Source organism: Lampetra fluviatilis, chromosome 69 (assembly GCF_964198595.1).
Source record: "Lampetra fluviatilis chromosome 69, kcLamFluv1.1, whole genome shotgun sequence".
Classification (NCBI taxonomy): Eukaryota; Metazoa; Chordata; class Hyperoartia; order Petromyzontiformes; family Petromyzontidae; genus Lampetra; species Lampetra fluviatilis.
Window position 1 is genome coordinate 1444827 of NC_136343.1, and position 22727 is coordinate 1467553.

Sequence of the window (22727 nt, forward strand, 5' to 3'; positions counted from 1 at the left end):
TGGTAAATGAGCGAATACCTTAGGTCAAATTTGTTCTTTGAAACAGAGAGGAGATCCAGCAGGTAGTCTGTGGATTTTTTGTCGAAATACGCATCATGAGATGCGGCGTATTTTCATAGACAAGCAGTACATTGCACACCATTGGGTGGCAAAAACGTCGTCTTCCTCATGCTCACATTTCCCTCATGATGCATATTAGGACCAACGAAGGTGGCGTCTCTCGCTCCGCACGAAGCTTCAGGTCTTCTCGGCCACAGTCATTCCCTTCCTTCTCTACGCTTGCGAAACGTGGACCCCCCTAATGGAGCATCTTCGCCAATTGTAAAAATTTAGGCTGGCCTGCCTACGATCCATCCTGGGTTTAACCAGGCTGGATTGTGTGAGCTCACAAATCCTTGAAAGATCTGGACAAGGCCCCATCGTTGAGCTCCTACGGCAGGCAAGGCTGCGTTGGCTGGGCCATGTAGACCGCCTGCCCAGCCATCGCATGCCTAAACAGCTATTGTTCGGCCGGATCGAGGGGGCTAAATGGGTGCGGCACGGGCTAGAAAAGAGATTGAGTGATGTGGTACAAGAGGACGTGGAACTGAGTGGACTTGCCGATGACTGGAACCAGCGGTGTCAAGATCGGTCTCTGTGGAGGAGGCTCGTGAAGGATGCTGCTGGGCAGTTGGAGGCAGTCGCCCTCCAACAACAACGGAAGGCGGAGGAGTGACGCTCACAACAACAAGTGGAGCGCCGGGTGGCTAAAGAACAACAAGTTGGCACAGTAGGGGGCACAGGTGGTGCATCAGCCAGTCGTCTCAGTCGACCTGTGGCATCTGGGTCTGCGCCGTGACCTCCTGCCAGCGGGCGTTCGACACTTTACGTGGCCTCAAGGTGCACATGGCCTGGCACAAGCGTCGTGGTGACGTCACCGCCACTTAGTGGCGAATGGCGGTTGTTGTTGTTGATGGTGATTATGATGTTGGTGATGGTGACGATTGTGCTGATGGTGAATCGCATCGATGAGGAGGCGTGGTGACGTAAGCGCGCACTGCAGGCAAAGAAGCGGACACACGAACCTGCAATTTGTTCTGCACCGGCGACACCTCTCGTGTCCGCCAACCTGAACCTCACCCTCCCCCCTCACCCTACCCCTCCATGCTCACCTCTCCCTTCCCTCAATTTTCACCTCACCCTCCCCTCACCCTCACCTAACCTCACCCTCCGTTCCACTTTCCCCTCACCCTCGCATCACCCTCTCCTCACCATCCCGCTTCTCCACCGTTTATTGGGTTACATGTTGTTTATGCCATTTATTGTGAAAATTCCGTCACAGTTCCTATGATCACCGTTTCATTGCTTTCATGGCTTTATTTTGGTGATTTCGAAAAGTATATTGATTTAGCCATGTTTGTTTGTTGTAGTACAAAGTTAGACGGATGGCCTTAATCTAAGTTGTCTTGTGGTTGTTGTTGGTTGTTTGACTTGCATCCCACTGGGATTTTTGCACACAGCGTTGGTGTACGGTGATTTTTTTTCTGCAATGTTTTGCCGTCTTTTCTCGGATTTCTGTTTGCACTCAGTCACATATTCACTTCAAGATGTTTTTTGTTCATGTTTTTGTTTTTTGTTTGCTGCGGTTGCACCCGATTCAAGAGCCGAATGGCTCATAGGGCTACACCTAATACATTAACTTGAACTTGAACCTAACCTCGCCCTTCGTTCCACCTTCCCCTCACCCTCACTTCGCCCTCTCCTCACCATCCCCCTCTCCACCATTTATTGGGTTTTTATCTCTCTTCATCCTCAGGATGCACAACTCAGATCCACGATCTTCAATGGTTGATTACCATACCACGCACACATCCCAGGGTAGAGAGGCTGCGAGAATCTCTGCCGAACCTCATGGATCACCTCCATGGAGTCGGCGTGGTAAAACGCCAGGAGCCCCCCCTCCCAGTGCAGGTGAAGCCCGATTCTGCGGGGGGAGGGGGCCCCCCTCACCGACAGTGCAGTCTCCACTCCACCATGAACCACTGAGAAGTTGTCATCATATTTCCGTAAACACCAGGACGCGTCGCTCCCTCCCAGCAGCTGTGCAGCACCACTCCCTTTCCGTGGGATCGTCCCGTAGGCGACTCCAACCCGCCACCGCCGCGCGTCCCCCACGTCCACCTCCCAGTAGTGGTGGCCCGACGAGAAGCACTCACAGCACAGGGCTTGTACACAGCCATCAAACCGGTGTGGGTGATCGGGGCGACCCTGGGAGGCAAGGGTCCACGTCATCGTCCTGAGATCCGAGGAGATCTGGAGTTCGTTATAAGCTGAGTTTGTGTCCAGAGTCGGTGTGCGTCCATCTGTGACAACAGCGATGACAACACCACTACAAAACACCGTCATCACCATCATCCACCATCACCACCATCACCATCATCACCATCACCAACCATCGTCTTCACCATCAACAATAACATCACAAGCATCCTCATCAATGACAATATAAACATCACCATCACCACCATCATCAACACTATGAACATCAACAACATCACTATCGCAATAAGCAACATCACAACCATCATCACCACCACTAGCACCATTACAAACAATCACCACCACCATCATCACTCCCAACACAACTATCCCCATCACCACCATCTTCATCACTATCACCAACATCACCAACACGACCATCATCATTATAACCATTACAATGACCATCAAAACCATCATGACCATCATCATTACCATGACCACCATCACCAATAATCAGTACTACCATCAGCCCCATCAGCAAAACCATCACAACCATCACCACCTATATTATCACCAATGTCACCTTCTTTATAATCACCACGACCATCACTGCCATCACCACGACCAACACCATCACCAATGCTATCACCATTCCCATAACTCACATTATCACTAAAAACATCATTACCACCACCCTCATCATGACCACTATCACCATCATTATGACCATTATTAGCATCAGGAACTCATTTGAGGTTGAAACTGCCTAGTAGAGACCCATGACCTCATAGGATATCACCTGTCACTGATGTTAGCAATGGCGGGTAATCAAACCCAGGTAACTGGGTTCGTAGTGCAGTGTGCTAACCACTAAACCACCGCTCCCCCCCACACACACATGCATATACATTCACAGGCACAAACTGCATCTCAACATCACAATTACCCCTGACTCTTAATGCTGATTATTTACCCATGAACACCACACTTAGTCTCGTGGCTGTGTTCTGTAGGGTCCTGGAATGGGCTGTGAACAAAAACAAAGATCCGCTGTGTATCCTCAACAGACCATTGGGGCAAGGCACACGAGGAGGTGGGTGGCCAGCACCACACCCGACCACCTTTGTCTCCCTAGTGGTGATGTTTACACAAAACCAGGTAAGCATGAGGCTGAATCGACCTCGTGCACACACACACGGTGATCATTTATAGTGAAGATGGCCCCATCACCCATGTTTCACACTGAAGAACTCACACAGGAGTTTGGCCACAGTTCCCTCGGTGCCTTTAAGCGAGGCAATGTCCTCTTGGCTGGAAGCTGAGGGTGAATCTGCTGTAGCCCGTCCTGTCCTGTGAAAGCAGATAAGACACAGCCATCACTCACAGGATCATCACAGCTCCATCACATACACAATCATCACACAAAGCATTACGACTTACATCACAATCATTCACAGCATAACCACACAGCATCATCACTCGCAGCATCATCACAATCAGCAGCACCACTCACAGCATCATCACACACACAGCATCCCCACACACAGCCAGTGTCTCACTGTCCGCGCCTCGCACTCAGTCCCATGTTGTCGTGTGTCGAGTCGTGATTGATCGTCGTCTGTACCTGTGTGTCTCCTCCAGGTGCCCCTGTGGGAGAGAGAGAGAGAGGTGCGTTACTGTGACTCTGCCTCCATTCCCATGGGATCAGTGGATTTCCCACTCCAACACCGCGGGTGGAATTTACACCACAAAGTCTTGGCTTATGACCTCATGAGCACCAACAATGACTTACATTGCAAACATCATCGTGAGTGGGGATGACGGCACGCAAGGACCGGGCAGAAGCTCAGGACATGCGTGACAAAGCACAGTCGATGTGAAAACCTCATTCAGGAGCCTCAACTCTGCCGCTGCCGATGGCTCTGTGCAAATAGTGACACCGGAGACTCATCACTCACCTGCAGGAAGGCGAGCGTGTCCCTCTCCTGCGCTAGGACCTCCAGACGAGTGGCTGCTGCCTGGAGCTCGCCGATCTCGCGCTGGTAGTGAGCGATGTTCTTCTCGATCTGGGTCAGCAGCTCGCGCTCCTTCTTGGCCGCACGAGCCAGAGCCGCCTTCTCGTCCTCGTCCAGAGCTGCTCTCATGCGGGCGAACTCGCCATGGATTCGCTGCCTCACCCCGGTCATCGATCCCTGCCAGGGCGTGTGGTTTGTTTTTATTAATTAATTAATGAAGGAGTTAATCTTGCAACAGTTGATCTATGTCTTAGGGAGGTGGCGTTTACACCACTCTTTCCTGAATCATAAATGTACAAGCGAATGTGGCCACACAACGCAAACTATGGGCAATAAAGTAAACCTATAAAAACACAAAGATATACCTCGCGATCCATAGAGATACATAGAGATTCAGATGTAGAGACCCATAGAGAAACACAGAGACACATGAACACAAATAGAGATGCATATAGACTAATTTGAGTCAATATAGGGCAGTGTGACTGTGGTCATACAACCCAAACTATGGATTATACTAAACCCATGGAGACACTCAGAGATACACCGAGACCCATCGAGACCCATCGAGATGCATTCACGTCAATCCACAGGGTTGCCACTGTGGGTATGCAACCCACACTATGGGGGACGTTTTGACCTGTAACCCTGGTGACCTGATAGAGGATGAACCCCTCCTGTGCATCACGGTCTCAGTAGCCAATTAACAATACAATTGTCACCTATCATAACCCTGCAAATTACACAGGACTCAATCGCAAATAGTAAATCACAAATCTGAGAAAAATAAGGAATTCAAATAATAACTAAATATGAACCCCATCTTTTCAGAGAGTTGCGCAAGGTGTGTGTAATGCTTCCAAGCTGTATTCCTACCACAAAACAAGCCCAGCTGGGACTGGACACGAGAGCTGGGTTTCGTGACTGAGCAGTGATAAGATTGGTGCACCGATGAGAACTGGATATGCAACTTGGTGACCTTACCTCGAAGTGTCTCTGTGCTTTGTTGGATTCTCTTTTTAAATTCAAACTGAATGGGAGTGTACTTTGTGAATAGGTTACGTGAATATGCACATTGTACAAAGCACACTGCGTGCATTCAGTGTATTGCGTGGTTATGGCTTTACAGATATTTCTCGCTACTGATGTTAGTCATCGCTGGGAGATGATCTCAGGTGACTTGGGTTCAAAGCACAATGCGATGCATATTGTAAACATATATAATGTGAACCCTGCCACCAATGTACTGGATAACAGGTATGTGCCACCTCATCTGGCCAGAATAGACAGATATGTATCAAAAGATGAAGTGGCAGTTCACATGGGGATATTGGTCTCCCATCCTAAGAATGTGGAATTTTTACGACTGATCCAGTTCCTCATTGGAGATGAGAACCACTTCTTTGCTCGTCCTGGGTATTGAGGCGCATTGACCGTTGTGTCTTTAGTCCCACGATGTGTTCAGAGCCAATGGAAGTCCACGTGGATGAATGGAGTTGTCCTCCATCACAAACCCTACTCAGGGTGGAGTTACGAGGTCACAGGGTCCAGTCCAGACAGGGTTACCTGCACGTCCCTGTGAGCGGCCTCCATCCGCTTTATGGACTCCTCCGCCTCCCTCCTCTTCTCCTCCACCGCCCGCGTCTCCTCTCCCACTTGTTTCTGTGAGAGACGTCACCAGGGGAGACTCCACTCACTCTCTGAGCGCCCCCACTCACCCCCGCTCCACACGGACCCCTCCACAGTGACGGTTCCATCTCCAGGCTGCTGCGACCTTGTGCAGCAATGGAGGCTGGGGGAGCGAGCGCTGCAGGAAACCGATTTCATGAGGAGTTCAATCGCCTCCTGCAGCATTTTGCGTTTAGTTTTCATTCCCCCGCACCTCCGATAAGCACTGTTGGCTACGTTTCGTGCGAAAGAAGTTCAGCATACGTATAGCTGGGCTCGGATAGCATGCGCAGCAGCCTAAGCCTGTGGACCCAATCACTCTCCACTGCTCCCTGAGCAGTGGGTGAGGCTACCTGAGCAGTGGGTGGAAAAGGCGCCGTGAGATGTTAATCTGTCTTTGCTTGGTATACAAGAGGTCGTGGTTTCGATCCCAACCTGACACCTGTATATTTGGAGTTTGTTCTCGCCATGGTTGCATGGATTTTTGTCCACGTCCTCCGATTTTCCCTCTACATTTAGAAACGTGCATTTAGAGTATTTGGCTGCTATGAATTTGGACATGATAAGCCACTTCTTTGAGCTGTCATTTGTTGCCAAGTTTGCTTCTGAAAAAGAGCTACATAGCTCAGTGAGCTTCATCTGCTAAAATAAAAAAGTTTTAGTTTAGTTTTACATGGCACAAGGAAGGGCTGCAATGTCACTGTTGAGTGTCGGAGAAATTCGGTAGAGAGCATATTGATGAAAATATAAATACGGTCAGAAAATACTTGATCTGTCACAATCACGCGACATTTCTGGAACGCCAAGCCCAGTGACCCGGTAGCTGCTGTAGGGTGCGGCGCTAAACTGGCACAGACCGGCACGAGGCTACCAAGCAGTGAGCACTGCGGTTCACGCAGTCCCAGTCATTTTACATTTCGTTTTCATTTTGGGGAATGCTTCTCTCTACCACAAACCACTTTTTGCATACAAACCACGGTCTATGCACTCACGTAATTTTGAGAAAACATTGTACGCATTAAAGTCCTTTAGTTTAATAAAGCACATTTATACATGTCAGATAACAGGATTGATAACATGTTTTCGTATTATTTCTGCACTATGACAACCTCAGAATACTTTATATTAAATCAAGGTTGTTAAAATGCTAAGAAACAATGGAAAGCCGAGAGAGGAATATTACAATATTTAGTTGGATATTATTGCTCCGTTAGTACTTGAAAATGATGACTTCACGCAGGAGGGGCTCCCACTCACACACGCAGACCGTCTCACCTCCCGTGTCTTGTGCTCATCCTCCAGCGTAGCCACATCGTGACCCTCGTGGTCTCCTGCGATGATGCAGGTTGTGCAGACCAAGCTCTCGTCCTGTCGGCAGTAAAACTTGATCTTCTTTCTGTGTTTCTTGCATTTGCGTTCTTCAAGATTCGTACCTGGATCCACCAGAATGTGGCTACTTAACTTCGGGTTCTCCTGATGAGGCTTTACATGAGTCGCACAGTAGGATATATCACACTTGAGGCAGGTGTTGGAGGCAGCAGTCGTGCCATCGTTGCAAAAGTCACACAAGACCACGGTGACCAATTCATCTGCGGCACTGCGCTGCTCCACCAGGTTGGCGAGCGTGACGCTCTTGTTCAGCTGGGGCCTCTGAGGGAAGGTCACTCGGCACTGCGGGCAGGAGAAGGACTTGGCCACATCCCAGGCGCCCTCCACGCACTTGAGGCAGAATGAGTGGCCGCAGCTGAGCGTGCTGGGGCAACGGAAGGCGTCCAGGCAGATGGGGCAGGTCAACTCCCCTGGAGCCTCGCTACCACTGGGAGCCGCACTCGCCATGGCCCCGTGGCTTCACTCAGAGATAGGCGCTGGTTGGAGCTCAGGCAGTCTCTGGCTGTAGCTCAGGCAGTGGCTAGCTGTGTATGAGACGGAAACACAGGAACAAGCCTTCTGAATGTGAGGAAGGGAAGTACAAACACTTCCGGTTTAATTTCCATATCACGTGATACGCCCTGGATTGTGCTGACAGACAAACCGGTAAGAGTCCTCTGCTCCAGGGGTGGCTGAATAAAGACTCCGGTGACGTCGCCTCATCTCAAATCCTCATCCTCACACACACCTCACCTCATCTCACCTCATCTGAACTCACCTCAATATCTCCTCAACTCACCTCGTCATCTCAACTGAACTTGGAGGGGAACGCTTCTCGTAAACTCGTTGAGCCATCATTTGTGGTCAGGTCGCGTCTGAAAAAATATCTAATAGTTCAGTGGGGTCTCATCTGGTATGATAAAACAAAATATTTGTAGTTTATTTCTATAAATGTCTCTAAGTAATTTATCTGCCTTTCCTACACTTTGCACTCCTGTCGTGTTGTTGTATTGCTTGTTGTTATAACGTTCTGACCTGCCGACTGGACTTCTATGAAAAAGAGCTTTATAGCTCATCGGATTCCACCAGTATGAATACATATTCTCATTCTGTTGCCTCTCCCTCTCTGTTCCACGATATTTTATATTTCAGCTTCACTTTTTCTTGCTTATTTAAATCGTTAAACTACTTAATTAAACAATGAAAAATTGACATAAAAATTTCCTGACTGAATGAATTCATATTCTATGGCTCTATCGGTGAAGTCACAAAGTGACTTTAGTTACAATACCGAAATAACCAAAGAGTATAGTGAATAAAAAATAATTTTAATTGTATTGTTTTTTTTCTAGTAGTGACTTTACCTAAAGAACCAAAGAGTATAGATTCCTGCTGTCATGAAAGCATTAAATCAAGATTAATTCACTTTATTTTCATTATTTTATTGTTAATATTTTTTCTTTGATCTATGTGACTTTATCGAAAGAACCATAGACAATTAAACAATGTGTCGGGTGTCTAGTTCTCGAGCTGTGAGACGCCTGTGGAGTTGCTTGCCTTCAACTCAGTCATGTGGCTGCGGCTCACTGCTCTGTGTCGTGCAGAGACAAAGCTCCCCTGTGTTGGAGGTGCGGGTGGACAGGCTAGCGGAGAGGCGAGCATAATCTTTAGTCTGAGTGTGATAGGCTAGCGGGGTGAGAAGTTAGTGGAGATACAGCGCGAACGAGAGTCCATGACAGCTTAGAAAAGTGGGGAGTAACAGGCTAGCGGAGCGAGAGAGAATAAGCTCGAAGTAGCAGGCTAGCCGAGGAAGAGAGGGAGAGATTGCGACAGGAGTATGTGGTGTTGAACGCGAGGAGCATCCGTGTGGGATGCTGCAAACAAAGTGACAAAGGAGAAAAAGACGAAGTTGTCCGTGTGAATAAACACCACACTACATATGTGTAGTGCTTGAGATACGCGTCACGCGCTGAGTCGGTGTGCGCGCACACGGTGGACAGTGAGGGCAAGTGAGGACACAGGGCGCCGATTGGCTGGTCGTTGTTGTTGTCCAAATTAAGGTGGCGCGATGGTTAAGGGTGCTAGCAGGTGGCAGGGGGTAATTAAGGGTGCAGGGCGCTGATTGGGCGAGAGGGGTTGTTTTCGGAGAGTGGCGCCGGTGTGTCTGGAAAAACAACGCTTACATGGCAGCGGGGGCTGGGGGCGAGTGGCGTCGCGCGGGATGGCTTGATTAATTAAGGTTTAATTGGTTTAGGGATAAAGTGAGGGGTTGTAAAGTGAGACGGGAGGTCGTGTCTGGGAGGAGAGACAGATGGAGAGACGGAGCAGCAGAGTGAGTATAGCGTAGGGTAGCAGTGGAGAAGTAGGGTAGCAGTGTAAAAGTGTAGGGTAGTAGTGGAGTAGCGTAGAGCAACAGAGAGACGAAGAATAGGAAGCGGCTGGAGCGTGGCAGGAGAACTGGTGTAGTTATGACGGAGTGGGATGGCGGAGCTAATACAGAGCAGCCGAGTTGGAAAGAGAGAGAGGAGAGGAGAGTCGACGGAGGAGTAGAGGGGAGCGAGCGAGGCCAACGGAATACGGCGAGCGAGCGGGGAGAAGAGTTGTGGGTCGGTGTGAGCGGAGGAACATTGAGCGGTGTTGATGAAGAGTTATGGGTCGGTGTGAGCGGAGGAACATTGAGCGGCATTGACGGGAGAGATGTGGAATAATATACGCGGAATAAAGTAACGAGAAAAGACAAGAAGCTGTCGCGTCGGTTTGAGCACTACAACTGGCGTCAGAGGTGATTAAAGAACCGCGCCGACATGTCAAAGAAAGTTACAAAGAGGAAGAACGTACCGGTGAGCTCGTCGGCCGACAGCAGCGATGCAGACGTGATACCCCCGTCAGGGCTGGAAGCTCCCGCTCCCCCGACGGACCTGGCTGATGGGGCGCCTCCGCAGGAGGAGGGCGACTCGGACGACGATGACGAACCAAGCCCGCCTCACGTATGGAGAGCTGTGATGGCTGAGTGGGAGGCCAGGATGGCGGCGCTTGCGAAGGAGTTCGAACAATTCATGCTAATAATACGGGAGGCGCCGACGGGATTGGATCAGCCGCCACACAAGCTCGCCACACCTGCGGAGGCCGGCGGCGATGCTGTGTCTCCCGATACGCCTGGAGTGGAGCTGGATGTCGATGAGGCACCAGGGTTGCCGACTCCGAGCTCACGGCGCCGGCTGCATGTGGAACGTGTCGATGTGAAAGTTGGCGACTGGACGGCATTTACACGACGGTTTCGAGCAGCGTACGAGTCACTCGGGTGACGCTTTACGGGCCCTGCCGACGGCCCTGGACGACGATGCGCTGGCGGCGTTCTACGGCTTCTCTGTGCAAGTTCGCTCGTCATTGACGAAGACATTCGCGGCAATGCAGGACATTTACGAGCCGCATTCGGTCGCCAAGCACAAGTTTCAGTTGAGACGGCGGGTGGAGACGGAATCTCCACTCGCGTACCGCAGTGCGCTGTTGACCCTTGGCCAAGCGGCTTACCCGGCAGTGGACCATGCCGCCCTTGACTCCTTGGCCCAGGAAAAACTGTTGCTGATGGCGAAGGAGCTACGGGTTGTCCTTTCACTTCCCAGCAACAGCGAGAACAACGGGTCGTCTTTGCAGATCGCCAGGAACATCCAAGCCAACCTGGATCTTCGCGACGAACCAGCGGCGATGACGGCACAGCCTCCGGTGGTATGCGCCGGCGCGGCCGGGGGCCCGTCAGAGTTGGAGGAGCCGGGGTCGCTGGTGGCAGCGGCCGCACGGCCCCTCGTGAGCCTGCCTCGCCGCCCCGGGACGTACGGACGTGGTGCCCCGCTGACATGCTACGAGTGCGGGCGTCGATGACACTTCGCACGGGACTGCTGGAGACGGAGAGGCGTCTTCCCGAGGACGTCGGGAGACTATAACCGCGGATTCTCCCCATTCCAGGAACAACAGGCGAGTCGTGACACATTTAATACATGGCCGTATCCTTCACCTCACCCATCCGCGACACCACACACTGTAAATCCCCCTTCGTATGATTCACACGGAAATGCTGTATGGGGTGCGTTGGCTCATTGTGTTTTGGGAGCTGCGCCGGGTTCGTCGGATGTAATGGCGCTTGTTCAAGGGGTACAGGTTAGAGTTCTTGTCGATACAGGGGCTTCTGCGACCCTCATTTCCTTGCAAACTTTTCGGTTATTGCCAACCTCGCCCCAGGCTTTGGAACCAGTGGATGGCCCGTGGATAGCAGCAAATGGGGGCAGTTTGGGAATTTTGGGTCGCGTGCTTTCAACGATTCAAGTTGGGGAGGTGTGTGTAACGGGATACATTTTGGTTTCAACTGTTCTGGCCGTGCCATGTTTGTTGGGCACAGATTTTTTGCAAAAGATGCCCATTAAGATCTCAATTAAGAGGGGACGTTTGGAATTGCCATCGGGGAAGTGCCTTAAATTTCTGGGAACTCCATCTAAATTTGCTCATGTTAACGCCGTGGTGCAGGCGGTGGTTAGTCGCACAGTGCGCGTTCCGTCTGCGACGTAGATGCTTGTGCCATTATGCTTGAAAAAGGGCCTGCCATTGGATAACCTGGGGGAAGGTATTTTGTTGACGCCGTCGAACGCCGTGGCACGGACGCCCTCCTTGGTCGGAGCTTTTACGATGGTGCCGGCAAATTGCGAACCATTTATTCAGATTGTTAATACGGGGCACGAGTCGGTTGTTATTCAGGAAAGGACTACGTTAGCGTACGCGTCGGCGCCACGGAACTCAGATGGGGATGCGTGCTTGGCAGCAGGGGAAGGAAGTGCGCTGCCACGGGATGATGAGGAACCGGGCTGGTTCCCGGGTTTGTACGAATGTAATAATGATTTGACACCCGAGCAGTGGTCGCGTCTTCGGAGTCTGCTTTTGGAGTTTAAGGACGTTTTTAGCTCGAGGAAATATGATGTCGGTTGCACGTCCCTATTGAGGCATCACATTGGTACTAGAGATGCACCTCCGATTCGCTTCAATTCTCATCGTGTGAGCCCGCTGGAGAAGGATTGTATTCGGAAAACGGTGGGGGGCTCCAATTGTATTGGTTAAGAAATGAGATGGTTCCCTGCGATTTTGTGTCGATTATCGTAAACTAAATAAGATTTTGGTGGCGGATGCATACCCGCTCCCGCGCATTGATGACTCGTTGGACGCCTTGTCCGGTGCAACATTTTTTTCTACTCTTGACCTCTTATCGGGCTTTTGGCAATTGCCCTTGGATGAGGAATCTAAACCGAAGACAGCATTTTGAACGCCGCAGGGGTTGTTCCATTTTAAAGTGCTTCCGATGGGTCTGCACTCCGCGCCAGCCACCTTTCAACGATTAATGTAACTTGTATTGTCCGGATTGCAGTAGGAGGCATGTTTGACGACGTCATTGTGTTCAGTAAGGATTTTGAAGGGCATTTGCAACGACTGCGAGCTGTGTTTGGCCAGGTACGGGACGCCAATTTGAAATTTAAACCCCAAAAATGCCATTTGTTGAGAACGTCTGTCAAATATTTGGGTCATGTTGTCAGCGAGGCGGGAGTCGCCACTGACCCGGAGAAAACGAGTTGTGTACGCACATGGCCAGTGCCGAAAACAGTGTCGGAGGTGCGTAGCTTCGTGGGATTTGCGTCGTGCTACCGTCGATTTGTCAAGGATTTTGCCACGATTGCGAGGCCACTGCATACACTGACCGCTAAGGGTAAAAAGTTCCTATGGGGTGATGAGGAACAGCGTTCGTTGAAATGCTTCGGGACGCTTTAGCAGACGCACCGCCGCTCGGATATCCAAATTTTGGAGAGATGTTTATTCTGGATACTGATCCCAGTGATACGGGCATCAAGGGGGTGGAAAGAATTGTTGCATACGGCAGCCGTGTGCTGTCTCCGGCGGAGCAGAGATATTGTGTAACGCGCAGGGAATTGTTGGCGATTGTACACTTCATGCAGTTGTATCGGCCGTATTTGTACGGAAGGGAATTCTTTCTAGATTTGAAGCTTTCGTGACTGCAAGGATTCATATTCTTAGGTTTTTTCGGTAAAGTCACGTAGGTAAAACATCAAAATTAATGAAAATAAAATAAAACAAAAATCACGACGTTTCGGAGGCAACACAAGTCTCCGTCATCAGGTGGGACTGTCACAGCCGAATTAGCTGCATCAAGTGAGGCAATGATTCAAGATGTAATCCCTTATAAGCAAGTTGAAAAGGGGAGGAGAGGGGGGGGGAGCTCATCAGAATGTGGTAGCCAATGAATGGAACGTATCGGGAGGGAGGGGGGCGGGGCTCAAAGACAGCACGGAGTGCTAAGTACAACGCATCGGGAGGGGGAGGGGGGGGCGGGGCCAACACATTGGCGTGTGCAGCAGCAACCGCGTCCAAGCCGTCGTCCATTTTTTTTGGCCCCGCCCCCCCCCTCCCCCTCCCGATGCGTTGTACTTAGCACTCCGTGCTGTCTTTGAGCCCCGCCCCCCTCCCACACGATACGTTCCATTCATTGGCTACCACATTCTGATGAGCTCCCCACCCCCCTCTCCTCCCCCCTTCAACTTGCTTATAAGGGATTACATCTTGAATCATTGCCTCACTTGATGCAGTTAATTCGGCTGTGACGGTCCCACCTGATGACAGAGACTTGTGTTGCCTCCGAAACGTCGTGATTTGTTTTATTTTATTTTATTTTCATTAATTTTGATGTTTTACCTACGTGACTTTACCGAAAAAACCTAAGAATATGAAGGAAATTCTTGGTCCGCACTGACCACGCAGCACTGCAGTACTCCTTGCGGATCGATCAACCCTCAGGGCAAATGGCCCGGTGGCTTGAGGTCCTGCAGGGAAACTCCTTTACGGTCCAGCACAGGAAAGGGACGCTTCATGTCAATGCGGACGCTCTGTCCCGATTGCCTCAGCCGTCAGGCTCGTGTAGATGTACCGAAGGATCGCTGCGGTCTACCGCTGCAGGGCATTCCGGCCATGGCCGCTGCAGCCGATTCGAGCCCAGTTCACGGGGCCCCTGCTAAAGAGCCCGGGTTGCTTGGATTGTCACGGGATTGTTGGGCGCGCTTACAGGCGAAAGATTCTTCACTTACCAGAATGAGGCTTCGGGCCTCCCGTTCCAAAGAGTTGGAGGATCGGGCCTTCCTTCGGCTCATAGATAACCTCCTAGTGAGGTGGGATGTCATGTTGCAGAAATTTTGTATTGTTGTGCCACTGTGCTTGAGGGGAAAACTTATTCGTGACGCACACGAGCGGTTGATGCACTTGGGTGAAAAGAAAACCGCGCTGACCTTGAGTAACGATTTTTACTGGCCGGGGTTGCAGAACAATGTTCATTTGTACGTTAAGGCCTGTCACGAGTGCGCACGGCGGAAGGCGCCGGCGCAACCATATCGAGTACCGTTGCAATCGATACGCGTTTCACGGGTAAACAAAATTGTCGCCCTGGATATTTTGGGACCATTTCCCGTTGCTGGTGGGGGTTGAGAACCTCACTTGGTGGCCTATGGCATGGCCACAAGTAGACCAATCGGCAGGATCGATCGCGGAGGCCTTTCTGCAGGGTTATGTTTTTGATAAGGGTGCTCCGGAGCACCTGCTTACTGATCAGGGCAAAACATTTTCTTCCCGCCTGTTGAAGGAAGTGTGTGACGCATTGGGTACGAGGAAAATTCAGACGTCCCCGTACCACCCGCAAACAGACGGGATGGTTGAGCGTCTTCATAGGACGTTGACGTCTATGTTGTGCCAGCAGGTTAATTCGGCTCAAACAGATTGGGATCTACATGTTGCGGCGGCGCTGGCCGCTTATAGATTAGCCCCGCACGCCTCAACGGGGTATTCACCCTTCTATTTGATGTACGGTCGTGAACCGTAGGCCCCGGCCCTGGTCAAGCTGGGGGTAAAAACTAAAGGAAAGTTATCAGCGGTGCCTGTCCCCATGAAAGAGGCATTGGACTGTCTGAAAGAGGCTAGGGAGGCCTCACTGGGAAAAACGGAGCGGAGGCAGGCAGATAATGAGCGCTTGCACGGTACACAGCCTCCGCAGGAGCCATGACAAGTGGGAGACAGGGCTTGGTTGCATTGTCCTATGGTGCCAGTGGACACATCACCGAAATTCCATCGGCCCTGGTAGGGTCCCGTTCATATTGTGGAGGTTCGAAGGGACCAGAGTGTACAAATTTGGTGCAGTCGCCGATTGTGGCATGTTCACCCGTCGCGGTTGAAGAAATATGTGTTGCCTTATGATGCGTCAGCTCCCATCCTGGAACGATCTGTATTGGATGTGTCCGACGAGCGTACTGTCCAGTGACGGGAGAACGCACCTCAGCAGTTTACCCCCCGTGTCTGCAGGATCACCATTTTTGAGTCAGGGGCCGCCCCGGGACGTAGGCGAACAGCATGCAGTCTTGCCGGGGAGCGGCCGGTGCGACGAGGAGAGGTGCACGTTTCGGGCAGGACGATACCCCGCGCTCAAGGAGAGATGCCCCCCGCCCATGTCCCCTGTTCACCCGGGCCGGGGTGATGAGCCGGCTGCGGGAACCTGCTCCCGAAGAGTAAATTTTTCATGACATTATGTAGCGTAGAAATTGTGTTGCCTTGTCAAGGGGGGGGATTGTGTAAGGGTTGTTGTGTGTTGCCGCGTGACGCGTTATGCTTAGACGGGATAGCTAATTCTTTAAACATGGGGGGGGGGGGTGATGTAGTGCTTGAGATACGCGTCACGCGCTGGGTCGGTGTGCTCGCACGCGGCGGACAGTGAGGGCAAGTGAGGACACAGGGCTCTGATTGGCTGGTCGTTGTTGTTGTCCAAATTAAGGTGGCGTGATGGTTAAGGGTAATAGCAGGTGGCAGGGGGTAATGGTGCAGGGCGCCGGTGTGTCTGGAAAAACAACGCCACGTGGCAGCGGGGACTGGGGGCGAGTGGGGGATGGCTTGATTAATTAGGTGTTAATTGGTTTAGGGATAAAGTGAGGGGTTGTGGAGTGAGACGGGAGTTCGTGCCTGGGAGGAGAGACAGATGGAGAGACGGAGCAGCAGAGTGAGTATAGCGTAGGGTAGCAGTGGAGAACTAGGGTAGCAGTGGAGAAGTGTAGGGTAGCAGTGGAGAAGTAGGGTAACAGTGGAGAAGTGTAGGGTAGCAGTGGAGAAGTAGGGTAACAGTGGAGAAGTGCAGGGTAGCAGTGGAGAAGCGTAGAGCAACAGAGAGACGACGGAGAGTAGGAAGCGGCTGGAGCATGGAAGGAGAACTGGTGTAGTTACGACTGAGTGGGACGGCGGAGCTGATACAGAGCAGCCGAGTTGGAGAGAGAGAGAGCAGAGAGGAGAGTCGACGGAGGAGTAGAGGGGAGCGAGCGAGGCCAACGGAACGCAGCGAGCGAGCGAGGAGAAGAGTTGTGGGTCGGTGTGAGCGGAGGAACATTGAGTGGCATTGACAGGAGAGATGTGGAACAATATACGCGGAATAAAGTAACGAGGAAAGACAAGAAACTGTCGTGTCGGTTCGAGCACTACATATGTATGGGTCTCTGAATATGGGTCTCTATGGGACTCTGCGGGTCTATGTAGGGATATGTGGGTCTCTATGGGACTGAGTATGGGTCTCTGTGGGTCTCTGTGGGTTTCTGTATGTGTCTATGTATGGGTCTCTAAGCACCAGAATCTGCATTTATGCTCCAGGAGGAATCCGAAAAGCTCTGAAACTCTTTCATCACAGGTGTCCAGTCGGGGGCCACGGGGGTCAGAACGTTACAACAACAAACACACAACGCGCGCACAAGACACGACGGGAGGGGCAGCGTACAGGAGAAGTAAACAAATCACTCAACAGATTGTCTACAAACAGCAGCAAGCTGTGTGTGTAGAGAGAGCAGCAGTGCACGCGTGTGGATCACTCGCACACAGCGCCTCACTCTCACACCATCAGTCGCTAGCCGCTTAAACTCCCCCCCACCACCACCTCAACGTCGCAAATATCAATAGGAGTAGATATTAAATGAAACGTTATTAAAGTTGTTTTTAATTTCCCTCCCACCGCCGCCGACCGAGCGTGACCGGCATCGGCCTAGGCCGGCCTACCGAGCACCTCGCGCCTCGGCCGGTACGGATTCTATCCGAGGGGCGGTGTCTCTCGCGGCATCGCCTCAGGGGGTGGTTTAAACGCCTCGGCCTTTTGACGGGGGAGGGGCTTCTTTGTCTGTCGCTCTCTCGTAGGGGGGGGTGAGGAAGACAAAGACGGCTGTGAGGGGGGGACTCACGGCGATGAGGATCCGCAGGAAGCGAGGCGACTTCGTCAACAATTAGGAGCGGGAAACTCAAACCGAATCGATTAGTGCGCGTGGCGCGCCTGAAGCATCGATTCCGATTCCTCTAGAGACGTCGATGTGTTGGGGGGCGGGTGGTTTTTGTCGATTTCTGGATCGATTTTGGAATCGCGATTCGATTTCACGTTAAGTTGAATACGATTATAACACGATCCAAGTCGTGGTTCATATTTTCGTGGATCGATCCAGCAACTCGAATCAGAATCTTTATTTAGACTGCAGGAGGAGTCCAGTTGGGGTCACGGGGTCAGCGAGTTACTGCGTCACTGTAGTGTGTATAGTAGTGTATAGTGTAGTGTACAGTAGTTTATAGTGTAGTGTATAGTGTAGTGTATAGTGTGGTGTATAGTAGTGTATAGTGTAGTGTATAGTGTAGTGTATAGTAGTGTATAGTGTAGTGTATAGTAGTGTGTATAGTAGTGTGTAGTGTAGTGTATAGTAGTGTATAGTAGTGTATAGTGTAGTGTATAGTAGTGTATAGTAGCGTAGTGTATAGTAGTGTATAGTAGTGTAGTGTATAGTAGTGTATAGTGTAGTGTATAGTAGTGTAGTGTAGTGTATAGTGTAGTGTATAGTGTAGTGTATTGTAGTGTATAGTGGAGTGTATAGTGTAGTGTATAGTAGTGTATAGTGTAGTGTATAGTAGTGTATAGTGTAGTGTATAATAGTGTATAGTGTAGTGTATAGTGTAGTGTATAGTAGTGTGTAGTGTATAGTGTAGTGTATAGTAGTGTATAGTAGTGTATAATGTAGTGTATAGTAGTGTATAGTGTAGTGTATAGTGTAGTGTATAGTAGTGTATAGTAGTGTAGTGTATAGTGTAGTGTATAGTGTAGTGTATAGTAGTGTATAGTGTAGTGTATAGTAGTGTGTAGTGTATAGTGTAGTGTATAGGTGTGTATAGTGTAGTGTATAGTGTAGTGTATAGTGTAGTGTATAGTGTAGTGTATAGTAGTGTATAGTGTAGTGTATAGTGCAGTGTATTGTGTAGTAGTGTATGGTAGTGTATAGTGTAGTGTATAGTGTAGTGTGTAGTGTATAGTGTAGTGTATAGTAGTGTGTAGTGTATAGTGTAGTGTATAATAGTGTATAGTGTAGTGTATAGTAGTGTGTAGTGTATAGTGTAGTGTATAGTAGTGTATAGTGTAGTGTATAGTAGTGTAGTATATAGTGTAGTGTATAGTGTAGTGTATAGTAGTGTATAGTGGTGTATAGTAGTGTATAGTGTAGTGTATAGTGTAGTGTATAGTGTAGTGTATAGTAGTGTAGTGTATTGTGTCAAATGGTACAAATAAGTGGCAAATGAAAATACACCTGCATAGGGAAAGTGGGTGATTTAAATTTTGAAACACCTGCAGCAAACAAAGTGTCAATCACCACCAGAGACTAGAGGGTGAATGGAGGAAGACCCCAGGCCTCTCCGCTCTTGAACTCCAGTCAGCAGGGAACGAGAGCGGCACCCAGAAATCGGCCACGCTTCCAGCTTGGACACCTGGTGGGGAGCGGAGAAGGAGCAGTGGAGCACAAGGAGGCTGCCTCTGACACCTCCCTATGGTAGAAATGAGCCAACAGGCGCCGGATCGCTTCCTCTTCTCTGACGACGACGGTGTCAGGCTGGCGGTGGAGCTCGAGTGGCCTGCTGAGGTGCCATCTGTTGTGGAAGTGTAATAAAGCTCTTTGAGACGACTTCTGGAATCCGTCTTTTATTCACTTTAGGTTACAGTTACTTCACGCTGCTGATAGGCAGCGTGAGAGGGACAGATAGAGAGAGACGCACTGCCACGTGGCAACTTGGAGCCCCGCTCCCGCGTGGCCCCCTTCCTCCGTTCGTTCCCGTTCTGACCACGTGTCGTTCCTCTCTACCCCTATTTAATACCCGGGTCACGTGGTGCGCTTCCGCCAATCCTCGTTAGCCTGCATCGAATCTTCCAGGCTCCCTCGTCAGCTCCCAGGACCACGCCCCTGACTCATCTCCCCATTGGCTGAGGCCAAAGCCAGCAGAACCAATCTCCATAGCTGTCACCTCTCCATCACGTCAGGGCCATGCCCCCAGGCTTCCCCCCATTGGCTGTAAACCAGGACCGGCAGAGCCAATCACCATGACAAGTTGTGATACGAAAGTAAGCCGGATATATTCTCATTATAGAAGTACTGAAGGCAATCCAGAGTCTGAGACCAGGAAAGGCACCGGGCAGAGATGATCTCCCAAGCGAAATGCTGAGGGAGGGTGGCGTTTGTGCACAGACTGCCCTACATGACATAACAATATTCTGGAACACTGGACGGGTTCTGCAGGATTGGAAGCATACTCTTGTGGCCCCCCTCTTTAAGAAGGGGGACCGCACAGACTGTAACAACTACAGGGGCATCTCACTACTTAGTGTGCCGGGAAAGGTCCTGGCAAGGATTATTCAACATCGCCTTGCTAGGCACGCGGCTTTCTAGGCAGGAGAGGCTTGTGGAGCCCCAATGCCTTTTCAGGAAAGGGCGGTCCTGCACAGATGCCATATTTTCTGTACGTGTGCTACAGCAGAGGTGTAGGGAATTTCAACAAGACCTACAACTCTGCTTTATTTACCTGGTCAAGGCCTATGATACCATCAGTAGGCCTGGGCTCTGGGCTGTTCTTCGTGCTTTCGGAGTCCCTGACCCTCTGCTCATGATCATTAAGGACCTTCATGATGGTGAGCGGGCCGGGAAAACTACGTGGCCGGGAGTCAGAGCCATTTCCTGTACACCTTGGGATGCGACAGGGATGTCCTCTTGCTCCCACATTATTTAACATCTATTTTGACCACGTAGTTCGTGAAGGCTTCAATAGCTGTACCGGAGGAATTTCCATCTGGTCCAGATATAATGGGAGGCTGATCAATGCCCGGGTGCGGTCAAGGTATGACTCCCTATTACTCAACCATGTTACGTATGCCGATGATCTGGTGAATGCTGCTCACTCAGAGGAGGAGTAGGAGGTGCTACTGCTGAACCTGGAACTTGCCACCGGGAGTTGGGGCCTTACCATCAGCCCCACCAAAACTAAGCACCTGCCTGGGTATTTTGTACCATCGGACACTCCACCCCCACAACTCCCAATTAGTGATGGGGCAGTTGTGGAGAGAGTGTAGAGTTTCCTATACCTGGGCAGTGTGCTCATGACCGGCTCCGGTTTAACAGCAGAGGTCTCACTCCGAATCAGTCAAGCGGCATTATCTTTTCATTGGTTGCGTAACGCTGTGTGGGAGCTAACTTCAGTTCAGTTCATTGATTAGGTATAACCCTGCGAGCCATTCGGCTCTTGAATCGGGTGCAACCGCAACAAACAAAAACATGAACAAGAAAACATCTTAAAGTGACTACGTGCAACATAAAAATCCAGGAAAAAACAGCAAAGTCTTCCAGATAAAGCACCGTATATCAATGATGTGTGCAAACATCCCAGTGGGATGCAAGTCAAACAATAACAACCATGAGACGATTTAGATGATCAGTCTAACTCTTTACTACAACAAACAAATATGGCTAAACCAGAACCTTTTCGAAATCACCAAAATAAAGCTACAAAAACAATGTAACAGTGATCATAGGAACTGTGATTCCAATTTAACAATAAACGATATATATAACATGTACGAGCAAACTTTGCAACCATAGCTGGCTGCATGAGTCACTGCATAACAGCAGGAGTATCAGTAGGAATATATAACATTTTCAATGTATCTTTAAAGATTAGCACACTATAATCAAAACACAAGATGTTACTTTGCAGCGGTCATCCGGAGCGATACATTTGATTTCAGGCCAGTGAATAGCAGTGGCAGCTAGAGTGGACAACTCCTCTAGAGCATCTTCTTGGTTCTTTCGGTAAAGTCACGTAGAAAGAAATTAATAAAATAATAAAAATAAAACATAATAAAATAATTCTCACGACGTTTCGGCCACAACGCAAGTAGCCGTCTTCAGGTGAAGAACAGGTCTGTCAAGGAGACAGAATAATTTTATTATGTTTTATTTTTATTATTTTATTAATTTCTTTCTAAGTGACTTTACCGAAAGAACCAAGAAGATGAATCCCTGCAGTCACGAAAGCTTTAAATCGAAATCCTCTAGAGCAGTTTTGAGTGAAGATCTCATCGGTAGTGATTGAAGTTGCAGTTTATTGGAAATAGCATTCCAGACCCTGGGGGCTTTAATAGCAAAGGCCCTTGCTCCAGTATTTGTACAGCAATAGGGAATCTGAAGCTGGTAAATGAGCGAAGACCTTAGGTAACATTTGTTCTTTGAAACAGAGAGGAGATCCAGCAAGTAGTCTGCGGATTTTTTGTCGTCATACGCATCATGAGATGCGGCGTCTTTTCATAGACAAGCAGTACATTTCACACCATTGGGTGGCAATAACGTCGTTTTCCTCATGCTCACATTTCCCTCATGATACATATTAGGACCAACGAAGGTAGCGTCTCTCGCTCCGCACGAAGCTTCAGGTCTTCTCGGCCACAGTCATTCCCTTCCTTCTCTATGCTTGCGAAACGTGGACCCCCCTAATGGAGCATCTTCGCCAATTGTAAATATTTAGGCTGGCCTGCCTACGATCCATCCTGGGTTTAACCAGGCTGGATTGTGTGAGGAGCTCACAAATCTATGAAAGATCTGGACAAGACCCCATCGGTGAGCTCCTCCGGCAGGCAAGGCTGCGTTGGCTGGGCCATGTAGACCGCCTGCCCCAGCCACCGCATGCCTAAACAGCTTTTGTTCGGCCGGATCGAGGGGGCTAAACGGGTGCGGCACGGGCTAAAGAAGAGATGGAGTGATGTGGTGGAGGAGGCTCGTGAAGGACGCTACTGGGCAGTTGGAGGCAGTCGCCCTCCAAGAACAACGGAGGGCGGAGGAGTGACGCTCACAACAACAAGTGGAGCGCCGGGTGGCTAAAGCACAGCAAGTTGGTACAGTAGGGGGGCACAGGTGGTGCTGTTGTATATGTCGGGTTATGAAATTTTTATAAAAATAAACAAATTTATTCAAATTTAAAAAAATGCGTAATTCACATAAAGTATGCTAATGTATATAATTATATGCA

The 22727-nt window shown here is 50.1% G+C and overlaps 1 protein-coding gene across 3 annotated transcripts; it reads right to left on the reverse strand.

Annotated features, from left to right (window-relative positions):
• Window positions 1-1211: 1211 nt before the first annotated feature.
• LOC144952725 (E3 ubiquitin/ISG15 ligase TRIM25-like) lies at window positions 1212-17657 on the reverse strand. 3 transcript variants are annotated; one of them, XM_078883216.1, is made up of 8 exons: window positions 17591-17647; window positions 15659-15876; window positions 7200-7837; window positions 5823-5918; window positions 4200-4433; window positions 3866-3888; window positions 3497-3591; window positions 1212-2342 (listed from the first exon to the last, which is right to left on the reverse strand). In XM_078883216.1, exons 3-8 carry the CDS (start codon window positions 7758-7760, stop codon window positions 1792-1794), a joined length of 1560 nt encoding a protein of 519 aa, XP_078739342.1. In that variant the 5' UTR covers window positions 7761-7837; window positions 15659-15876; window positions 17591-17647; the 3' UTR covers window positions 1212-1791. The 3 variants fall into 3 exon arrangements, with proteins under 3 accessions (XP_078739342.1, XP_078739340.1, XP_078739341.1); XM_078883214.1 differs by lacking the exon at window positions 15659-15876 and having other exon boundaries at window positions 17591-17657; XM_078883215.1 differs by lacking the exons at window positions 15659-15876; window positions 17591-17647 and having other exon boundaries at window positions 7200-8535.
• Window positions 17658-22727: the final 5070 nt, after the last annotated feature.

Bases quoted from the DNA above. Each gene is read 5' to 3' on its own strand.
- LOC144952725 (XM_078883214.1), bottom strand. From the start codon at position 7,760: ATGGCGAGTGCGGCTCCCAGTGGTAGCGAGGCTCCAGGGGAGTTGACC. The intron at 5,919-7,199 runs GTGAGACGGTCT...CGTCTCTCACAG, and splicing joins ATGAGCACAAGACACGGGAG to AAACAAGTGGGAGAGGAGAC. The intron at 4,434-5,822 runs GTAACCCTGTCT...ACGCCCTGGCAG, and splicing joins CCGCTCACAGGGACGTGCAG to GGATCGATGACCGGGGTGAG.